Source organism: Sander lucioperca, chromosome 15 (assembly GCF_008315115.2).
Source record: "Sander lucioperca isolate FBNREF2018 chromosome 15, SLUC_FBN_1.2, whole genome shotgun sequence".
NCBI classification, from domain to species: domain Eukaryota; kingdom Metazoa; phylum Chordata; class Actinopteri; order Perciformes; family Percidae; genus Sander; species Sander lucioperca.
Genome location: NC_050187.1, coordinates 30,658,915 through 30,670,152, shown reverse-complemented (window position 1 = coordinate 30,670,152; position 11,238 = coordinate 30,658,915). Strand labels below are relative to the sequence as shown.

General features: G+C 38.6%; 1 protein-coding gene across 2 annotated transcripts; it reads right to left on the bottom strand.

Moving 5' to 3' along the window:
* Positions 1-369: 369 nt before the first annotated feature.
* napba (N-ethylmaleimide-sensitive factor attachment protein, beta a) lies at positions 370-10,754 on the bottom strand. 2 transcript variants are annotated; one of them, XM_031316113.2, is made up of 10 exons: positions 10,494-10,754; positions 8,705-8,784; positions 7,380-7,496; positions 4,930-4,976; positions 4,761-4,838; positions 4,590-4,645; positions 2,979-3,063; positions 2,183-2,287; positions 2,000-2,068; positions 370-1,561 (listed from the first exon to the last, which is right to left on the bottom strand). In XM_031316113.2, exons 1-10 carry the CDS (start codon positions 10,589-10,591, stop codon positions 1,409-1,411), a joined length of 888 nt encoding a protein of 295 aa, XP_031171973.1. In that variant the 5' UTR covers positions 10,592-10,754; the 3' UTR covers positions 370-1,408. The 2 variants fall into 2 exon arrangements, with proteins under 2 accessions (XP_031171973.1, XP_031171974.1); XM_031316114.2 differs by lacking the exons at positions 4,930-4,976; positions 8,705-8,784; positions 10,494-10,754 and having other exon boundaries at positions 7,380-7,487.
* Positions 10,755-11,238: the final 484 nt, after the last annotated feature.

Sequence of the window (11,238 nt, the reverse complement as noted above, 5' to 3'; positions counted from 1 at the left end):
GTTACCAAAGGCACGAGACTAACCCTAAACTCCCCATCTATACAGGCTAACCCTAAACCCCATTTAAATGGTATCAAAAAGTGAATGGAATAAGTCATTTTAGGGGTTAAAAAAGATTTAAATGTTTATTTTGTCCCAAAGTCAAGCACTGATTTTGTCCAGACTGATGTAGTTTGGGAACAGTCATTGCTGCAGAATGACATCATAGCCTGCCAGTTGTTGCCTTAAACAAAGCACGTTCAGTGCTACAGTCATGCTGTGACCTTGGCTTTACAACCAGTCATTGCTTTATACCCGCAAGCAAGATCCAACCACATACTTATATTCATACTAAATGCCTGAAAATACACCAAAAAGTACTATTAGATATCTATAGTGATGATGTTTTTATTTCAACTCGGTATCAGAGGTACATATTTACTGATTTCACACAAATGATACCAGGCTACATGTATGTTCTTCACACGGTAGCACGACACGGAGAACACTTACATCAACATGACAAAAAGACATGCACAAACGAGGCAGCGGTGGTAAACACTGTTGGCTAACTGCACCGACTGACCGTTGGCCAGAACACAAGGAAGCAACCGATCACAATGGGTGATATCACTGACTTTGACGATGTGTAGGGGTGAGGAGAGGATGAGGGGAGACGGAGGAGGAGGAGGAGGAGGAGGAGGAGGAGGAGGAAGAACAGATAAGGGACAGGAGAATAAGAAGAAAGGAGAAGGGCTAATACCTAAAATATTAAGACAAATCGTAACACTGAGTACCATAACAAACATAAATAATATTTTCAGTATTGACAATAAATATCAGTTATCTCATAAATAACATTATTATCCCTTTGTAATAACATATATCCTTAAATCTGATATGGCCTGCACACTTTCCCATCAAATAGTGTATAATTTACCTTACTGCAGTGGACGGACACACAAACACACAAACACACAAACAAACACACACACACACACACACACACACACACACACACACACACACACTCTCTCTCTCTCTTTCACGCACACACCTTTTATTTCTTTCTCTTTAAGTACAATTCTGTCCAGTGTTACGGGAGCAATACTGTAGGACCAGGGACACAGGGTCATCTAAAGGGGGTTTAAAGGTAATGCTTAGCTATTTTGGGGTCACATGCAGACTGATATGTACAACTGTAAACTCCCTCAGTCCCACCCTCCCTCCCTTTTACCCCCCTTCATATGTCTGTCTCTTTGCATCTCTTCTTGTAGACCTTTCTTCCACCAAAACACATCTTTACACTGCCCGTCATTCTCCCTTCCTTTGATTTAGTTACTAATTTCCTCTATCCTGATAATTCTTCTCTCTTTACCCCCCTCCCTTTTCCCTTGTCTCGCCCTGACTCCCCACTCTGTAAACATGTCTATTTCAGGTCCCCAGCGTCTCCCTGGATGGTCTTTTTGATGCGGAGCAGCATCGTGGTCAACCACTGGTCCAGACGAGACACCGAGTCAAACTCCTTAACGGCCTCCGTGAACGCCTCGCTGTTCTGCTCCTCGTGGGCATCTAGGAGTTTCTGTGGCAACACAACATGAGACTTTTCTAACACCAAGGGATAGTGAGCGATAGTGTGTGAACAGAAAAACGCAAACACAGAGTTTTAAACCCTCATGATTTAGCTATATTTCTGTAAATTACTTAGATGACCTCCAATTTTGCTATGACATGGAAGTTCTCAAATGTTTAATCAAATGTTGAATAACTGAATTTTTGTCAGACCAGTTGTCTATATTATTGTTAATATAACTAATAATTAAAACTTGCATGGGCTGCTGATAACAGTAGCAAACATGACCTTAAATACGATATGTATGGACACTCATAAAAAAAAAATTGTCTTTTTAATGACATAATAAAAACTCTTAATGAGTATTTGACTAATCAAAATCATATTTTAATATGAGTATTATGTAAGAAATGGAGAGAAAGAGATTAAAAAAGAAAAGAAATATACCTTTAAGAGTTTGAGCTCTCTGGAGTCTGAGAAGGCTGGAAACATCTCCTCGTACTTTTCTATGGCCAACTGCAACACACACAAAGAAATCATTGTGTGAGTGTGTGTGTGTGTGTGTGTGTGTGCGCGTGTGTGTGTGTGTGTGTGTGTGTGTGTGTGTTTGCGTGTACAGGTGTGTGTTACCTTGGCGTTCAGTTCATCCACTATGAAGTGACAGAGTGAAGCCTTGAAGAAATACTCTTTAGCGTTGTACTTCAACAGAGGATTGTCCATGGTGTTCATAGCAACCTGAAAAACAGGTGTACACACACGGACACACACACGCACACACACACACACACACACACACACACACATAAACACAAAAAAAACCCAGCAGAAACACACTAAATTATTGACTTTAAGGCAGAATGTGATCAGATGGAACATTAAAAAAAATCCTATGGACTTTCACATTTGTTTTTACTGCGTGTACATTTTTGTATGGTTGTTTGTTTGTTGTTTTAATTTTTGTTGTTTTACTTGTGATTGCTGCTATCGTTTGAAAGTTTGCTTTACACTGAAAAGTTCTACATAAATAGCTAATGTTTATTTCATATTATGGAAGTTTTAACTATCCCACTACACCTCACAGTTGAATGCAATCAAATAAACAACATCACAAACTACAGTCCCTGACAACAAAAACGTAATAAAAAACAGAACATTTTATTATTTTCCAATGTAAAACGTCATTTTCAATTGTTTAGAGTCATTTCACTTATTTCCTGGCCCTTGCATTTGGCTTGTTTTGTGTGTTTCTTGGTTCACTGATTGTTATTTTAAATTGTTAATTGTTTATCTTTTTTGGACCATAGAAGACTAGCGACCACTTTGTGCAAGCTAATGGGTATCCAAATAAAGAATTTGCATCACCATATACATGTGTGCTGATAATTTTTTATAAAGACTTTAGAAACTGTGTGCACTCAGCGGTTACCTGTTCATAGATTTCAATAGCTTTCGGGTACAGCTCCAGCTGAGCGCTGTAGTGTCCCACCTTCAGAAGACATTTGTTGGCTGAGCTGAAACACACACAAACACAGAAACCCAGAGTTAACGGCTAAAATGTGTATCACCATTGTTTCCACCAGTGGTGTAGTCTACATGATACGCAGGTATACGCAGTATACTCAGTAAGAAAGCTCCAGGATTTCCATATACACACTTAAAAATGCACAATGACCCACAACAACATACTTTCCATTATATTTTTGACATATTTTAAATTGTCATCTGTGTTTTTTTTCGTTGCTTAGGCTAATAATAAATGTATTTTAGCTGTGAATTGCTGCATACAAGTGTATCAAAATTCAGGAAATGAAGTCTTTGACGCTGGAAATTTCCCTGGGGAAGGGCACCCAGACCCCACCCCGCCAAACATATACATATACAGTACAGTATACCCACTACAATACATTAGACTACACCACTGGTTTTCACCATTATGCTCACAGCTAGTGGAAGTATAAGGAGTGATATTTTCCAGGCCGAGATTTTGTAGAGAAGTCTCATCTAGATGATGGATGATGTGTTGCCCTACTGTAAAGGCCATCGGGCTTCGCTGTAATAACTCCGTTGGAGTGGGAGTCAGCATCGTTCATGGACCACCTCATCATATTGTTACAGGGCTGCACCTTTTATTGTGACTCACTGCCACGCTGTCAACAACATTTAGTGCACTGTTACCGGCAAATTTCAACGCAAGACTATTCTACATATTCTATGTATGAACAAAAGTAAGCTACATAGTGAAAGTATTTATTCTTACACTCAGACTCAAACTTTTGCAATGAATCAGTTCAGAAAACAAAGAAAAAAAATCTAAAGTTTAGAGATTAAGCTGTGCTGTTTGTTTTGTATTTATAATCATTACTATTATTTATGGATTTCTTTGTTTAAATGTTTTGTGCCTGAGGAGGACCTCCTTAAAAACAAGATGGTGCATTTAAAGAAGTTTATCCTCAAATTAAAATGCGAAATAAATCAGTCAATACTGAAAATACTTGTAAAATACTTGCTAATAAACACATTTCTTTTAGAAATTTAGCTGAATTTGGTTATGAAAGAGTTCTTTTGAAGAATATGCTGTAAATTAGTTTTTTGCATGAGCCTACAGGTATATTGTAAATACACATGTGATCATATACTTTTTGAGATTTTCTTATCGCAAATCTTTCTATTTTATATTCCTGATTCTTGACTTTTGTAGTAGGCTACTTGTTCTTTTCTTTTATAGTGATGCACCAACCTACCAATGGAAATTCCTTGGCAATAAACCTGATTCTGATTCTGAAAATTATTTTCTTAATTATACAAACATTTTTGGAAAAAAGTGAAAGATGATCTACACAATTTCCCAGAGTCCAAAAGAACATCTGAAAATATATTTTTTGTGTTCAATGTTCAAATGTTTTGCTAACAAATGGACTCACAAACGATAAGTATATTATCAAAATAGCTGCAGAGTGATGTTCCGTTGACATTGATTAATCCACTAAACGTTCCCGCTCCATTCATGTGTGTGTTAGTTTCAGCACATATACTGTACCTGTTAGATTCTTCTCCCTTGTAGTAGTCTGCTGCCTGCTCATAGTGGGCAATGGCCTGAAAGCAAAACAACAGAACAAGCAGTTTAGCACAGAATATCATAATGTATATTCAACAAAAACATAATAACAAACCTAAAAGAAACTGAAAATCATTATCCCCCATCACATACCTTCTCAATATCAACCAGCTCTGCCTCATAAACCTCCGCTATAGTGATGTGATGTTTGGCTGCGATGGTAAAACGACCCTGTAACCAACACACACACACACATACGAGGTATTACTCAGATAAGAGTGATTGTCACAGGGAGCTGTTCAATGGTTGAGGCACAGCTTACCATGTCAGTGTAGATGTCAATGGCTTGATTTAGACAGTTGATGGCCTCTGGAAGGAGACAGATTAGAGCGAAAGAAGATATGTTATAAATACAAGGAAACTAGAAAGCGTCTGCTGAAGCCTTCTGAGCCTGCTCAGTGAAATTAAGACTCCTTCAGTTTCCTCCCTCTGTGACTACTAACCTGCTAACCCATAGCATTTTATTAAGCTTCCTCACAAGGGGGCTGTTGCAGCATAACCCAGATATCAATTTTCCTAGAGCAACCCAGAGACCCAGTTTAATCCTCCAATAATACCACCTCAAGGTCCTGACTCCGACTGTGATACAGAGGCTTCCCCTTTCATCATGGCAAGTAGTAATACCTCAGTGTAGAAATACTCTGCTACAAGTAAAAGTCCTCGTTCAAAGTGTTTTTAAGTTAAAGTACAAAAGTATTAGCATCAAAATATACTTAAAGGAGACCATGTTTCAGGTCCATACTGGTATTTTCTACTAGAACATGTTTGCACGCTTTAATGTTCAAAAAACACTTTATTTTTCTCATATTGCCCACGGCTGCTGCACCTGCATTCACCCTCTGTCTGAGAGCGCCTGTCTTTTTAACCCTTGTGTTGTCCTCGGGTCAAATTTGACCCGTTTTCATAGTTTTTTTATATCAGAAATATGGGTTTCTTACAACCAAATTGCCCCCAAATAACGTGGATGCATGCATGTACATTGTATGGAACCTATACAATATTCTTCGCAAGTAAAATAAATGAATACTTCCATTGTCATTGCCATTTCAGAGCATTTGAAAAACATAGGTATGAAATGAAATTCCATTGAAATCGTTGTTGAAATTTCAACATTGTTTCAATATTCCTGATAATTGAAATACCATTGAAATTCCATTGATCTATGGACAGGATTTCAACATTGTATCAATATTAAAACATTGTGCAAAATGATGTAGAATCAACATCAGAGTTCGATGTTGATTCAATGACTTAATATTGACAAGGGAATGTTGATTTAACATAGTTTCAATGACTGTTTGCTATCTGGGCTCTGATTGGTCAACGTTTCCGGGTCTCCGCATCTGTGCTCCACCCATGGATGCATATTAAAAAATGGATATCGGATCCCAAAATGGCTCCTCTTTTATTCAATGAATTTGCTCGCCCAGCGCATATGCAAAAAAAAAATCCCCCTGGGTTTCTCTCTTTTACAAAGGAGCATGGTGGAAAATCCTTTTTGGGCCGCAGGTGGAATTTACGCTGCAATACCACAAGTGGCAACTGGAAACATCACATTAGAAGTAAAAAGTGCAGAAATGCAGTAGAAGTATGAAGTAGAAGAAAATGAAAATACCCAAAAAATTGTACTTTAGTACAGCATGTTAAAGCCCTCTGCTTTAAAACAGATGGAGTGGCAAAAATGTGGCTTGAAAAGTAGATTAACACACCATCTGAGAGAAGAATCCTGTTTGTTACTACATCTGAGATTACTGTAAACAAAGAATTAAAACTGGCGTTAGATAAAGTGAAACAAATACTCATTAAAACTAAATCAACAGTGACTATGATCAACATCCTTGATATGTTCTGGCGTATATCCCGGGTTCACTCCACACTTTTCAGCCACAATATAGTTCTAAACCACAGACCTCAAACCTCTCATATTACTCAAAAATGATATGAAAACAAGACTGCCAAAGAATTTACATCTGACTTTAAGCATCGCCAAAGTTGGGAACAGGCCTGAAGACCACTGACACTTTCAAAGACCAACACAGCACACATAAAGAGGTTTTCTTCTTTAGAGGAAAGACAGCACAACGAATGACAAGTAGACCACAATTAGAGATGTGCTGAACACCAAATCCAGCAGGACGAAACTAATTCTCACATGTGCTTGTACCAAATCAGATATGGGCATCCATTGATAAACACTTTACCTTGTTCATCTATGCCATAATTTGTGAGAAAATTATGTAGACACTGAAGAAAAGAAAGCAAATTTGGGTGAAATGGTGGATGGAGAATTTGTATTATGAAAATGATCCTACAGGAACCACTGGTCTGGATCGGAAGGCAAATTAATTAAACAACACACAAACATATTATTTTTGCTCCCAGATGATATGAATCTGCCAAGAACTCACAAAGTCCAACTAGGTCTGATAAGATGTATCAGAACAATAAGCCCAATTATACACTCATTAAACACTAATGCCTGATGTTTCATGTTTTACGTCAAGTACCAATGGTGCTATTTGGGAAGGAAGAGAAACAATAGATATATAGACTCTTTTACATCTTAGATGAGATACTGTGTGTGTGTGTGTGTGTGTGTGTGTATGTGTGTGTGTGTGTGTGTGTGTGTGTGTGTGTGTGTGTGTGTGTATGTGTGCGTGTGTGTGTGTGTGTGTGTGTGTGTGTGTGTGTGTGAAAGACAGCAGTGCTCACCCTGTGGGTCTGCCTTCTTGTAGGCGTTGCCGGCATCGACAAAGCTGGTGGCGGAGTCCAGTTTGTTCTGCAGCTGCATGTGGAGCCGAGCGGCCTGACAGAAAGCATTCCCCGCAGCTAGAAGCAAACACAAACACACACACACACACACACACACACACACACACACACACACACACACACACACACACAAGCATACACACGTGCACACGCACACACACAGTCACAGTTTGAATGGGACACAAGTTCAGTGAATGCAAATGTAATCCAAATTCAGTTTCTAGTTGCCCTAAACATGCCTTTGACCAAACACTCCTCATTTTTTAATTTGAACTATGTGACTGTGTTAACGATTCCGTCTGTCTGTTTGCTTTGTTATGAAGATAAAGGTTTAAAACAGTATCTCTGCATCTCTGCTCCTTTCTAACAAGACTGGTTACTCAACTATGAATCAAATTGAAAAGTATAAGACTAAATAGGCTTAAATATATTTTTTTTATGGTTTTATTTTGTGTTGTGGTTATTTATATCTTAGGTTTTCTGTAATCAGAGCTGGTCTTTTAGAATGGAGCTCTGTAATTTCCATGATTTTATGGATGAATAAATTGAATAAGGACTGCTAATAATATTTTCATTATCGATCAATCTGCAGATTATTTTCTCAATTAATTGTTTGCAATGTCAGAAAAAGGTTAAAAAATGTCTCAAGGTGAGATCTTCAGATATCTTGTTTCGTCCCCCAACAACCCAACAACCTAACATTAACATAATGACATTAAACAAAGAAAAGCAACACAACAAAAGCTGTAAATGGGTAATGAATGAATGCAAATGTAATTTAAATTCAGTTTCTAGTTGCACTAAACATGCCTTTGACACTCCTCATTTATTAATTTGCACTGCGTGACTGTGTTTACGATTCACTCTGTCGACCCACATCAGGCAGCAGAACCATCACAACACACATCTAAACAGCCAAATACTGCATGAGCTATTATCAGCACATCATCTGTTCTTTCTAGGACACACACTGGTTTCTGCAGCCTGAAACGTCTCACTCATTTGTCCAAACTGAAATTTCATATATGAATCCAATGTTTACATGAAAGCTCTTATGTGGCAATACAGTATAACTCTCTCTGCAGGCTGTTGAATCATGTATATCCTGTTAAAATGTGTGTGTGGGGGTGTTTAGTGTGGGAGTTTGGTTATTCATGCACACACATTTTTTTGTTTTGTTTATTATGCAGTATGAGTATGTGACATATATATGTGTGTGTGTGTGTGTGTGTGTGTGTGTGTGTGTGTGTGTGTCTGTCACCTACCACTCCAGTTCTTTGCCATCTTAAACATGTTGGCTGCTCTGGCGTATATTTCACAGGCATCCTCCACCTTATGGTTCCCCCTATAACACACACACACACACACACACACACACACACACACACACACACAAAATTAATCATTTCCTTTTCTTTTTTTCTAATTTTATTTCGACTCCATGACTTTTGCATATGCATTTTAAATTACAGTATTTACTTTAATGTTGCAAACCGTCACTCTGACTTTGTCCTCCGATATAAAAGAGTATTTTAAACTAGCATGCAGTGTTGTCCAGCTGAATAATAATAAACTTTATTAATACTAAACTTTATTTATATAGCACAATTCATAACACATAGTGCTTAGCATTAAAACAATCATAACATTTATGTTTAATAAAAACATCAAATTAAAAGGCAGAAAATGATAAGAGCAGAATGATGTCATTGTGGAGGTCATTCACCCTGGCGCTCAAACTCTCTTAAATTTAATATTTTCTGGCATGAATCTGATGTTTTTTTTAATGCAGTATGAACAGAGATAAAACATAAATGGACTGTCAGAAAAGGTTCATAAATGCCCCAAGGTTACATCTTCAAATATCTTGTTTTGTCCACCATATTATTCTGTTTATAATCACATTAGACAAAGGAAAGCAAAAAATTAAAAGCTGTAAATGGGTACCGCTTGTTATATAAATGACTTAGGTGTTCAATAGTTGCCAATTCATTTTCTGTAGATCGAGTAATCAGTTAATCAACTAATCACTTCAGCTCTAGCCTCTAAGTTGAGTTTTGTATCTTGTACTTTGGTACAGTTTTTAGATACTGAATATTTCCTTTGTTATATCTACATTGTGTGACTTTTACATCCACTACATTTATATAAAACTGCTCTACATGCAACATTTAAAACACATTGCCAATGCTATAATATATAAGGCTTTACTATTGAAACTACTCAACATAATGATCAAATAGATGCACTCTCAATTCAATAATGTATTTCCATAATCTATCTATCTATCTATCTATCTATCTATCTATCTATCTATCTATCTATCTATCTATCTATCCTATGTCAGGTTACATCATTTCTATTCCAGTGTTTCCATTTGACATGTAAACATCCGCCCCTCCCATCCACGCGCGCGCGCGCGCGCGCACACACACACACACACACACACACACACACACACACACACACACACACTAAACAACCCCCGCATCACCACCGACTGATTCCTCGCACACCGTCCTGACTGCGCTGCTCTCACCGCCCTCCTGCGTCTCTTGCCCGGCCTCACGCTCCGTGCGATCCCGCTCACATCCCGCTGTAGCAGCAGCATCGATGTGACACATTTACATTTATCTTGCGCGTGACAGGCCACGTCACGCAGGCCACATTAGCTGCGATGACAGCTCATATTTTCGGCATGCAACAGCTGATTAAAAAAAGGCGCTATGACAATCTTTGGATACCCTACATCTTTCAGAAGGACACAATGTCACAGTGAACGTTATCATCTCCTATAGGGATGTAAAGAGTAGGCCTAGATTATAGATTATAGGAATAGCCTATAAAATACAACAATAATACAACAATAGGGTTGATTACGCCTCTACAGCTGAGAAGCACAGAGAAGCAGTAGGGCTATTCTTACAATATTAGAAGGTTTCTCAGTCAAGGAAAGCAGAAGCAATTAACAGGCTTTGATAGGCCCCGCGTGCAGAGATCTCTAACCCATACCAAAACGAGAGAGAGGTAAACAGAGAATGAGAGCCTTTTTACCCGAACATCCCCCCGAGGAAGGATCCGGACGCTTTGACTTTCTTGTCGGCTTCAGCCATCAGCTGCATGGCCTCCTTCTCTTTGCCGGAGTTGTCCATGGCGAGCTGGGTCTGCCGCTGGCGGAGGGATTGATGGAGAACAGGCCGATGTTCCGCAGTGGACGGAGAGGAGGAGAGCACAGATCGGAGGAGGGAGACGTCTGGTGCTGATGCTGAGAAGCTGTAGCTCTTCTTCTACGGCGAGAGATAAAGCCCACTTGCGGCTCAGTCTCGCCATCTGCTGGACACAGTATGAACTGCAACGGTCTTGCTCACGTAGAAGTAGAAAACAAACTAATAAAAAATGTATATTTTCTCACTTAGCCTACCTTTAGTAAGCTATCTAGCAGTGGTGGAAGAACTTTTTTACTTAAAGTAAAGCAATATCACACTGTAGAAATACTCAACTTAATGCAGGACTTTGACCTACATTGTGTAATTTTTTGAGTTGATTCTTAGCAAAAAACCCTTTGTTCTTTCACAAATATGTGCTCATTCATGTGTAATTACTTCCTCCAATTAATCAAAGTATTCTTGTAAGTGTAGAATCTGCCATTCAGAATCATTCAGAATACATACGAGCGACTCGCTCGAATGATGGCCGCCATGTAGCGCCTCCATCTTTAGAATACATTAGCCAAAGAGGGACATACCTCCGCATTTCGCCCTCTTACACCTATGGCACCATGACGAATTCAAGGGGGAGA

Coding starts and splice junctions, on each gene's coding strand:
- napba (XM_031316113.2), bottom strand. CDS start 10,591: ATGGACAACTCCGGCAAAGAGAAGGAGGCCATGCAGCTGATGGCTGAA. Junction 2,069..2,182: donor TGGATGAACTGAACGCCAAG/GTAACACACACC, acceptor TGTGTGTTGCAG/TTGGCCATAGAAAAGTACGA. Junction 1,562..1,999: donor GAGAGCTCAAACTCTTAAAG/GTATATTTCTTT, acceptor GTGTTGCCACAG/AAACTCCTAGATGCCCACGA.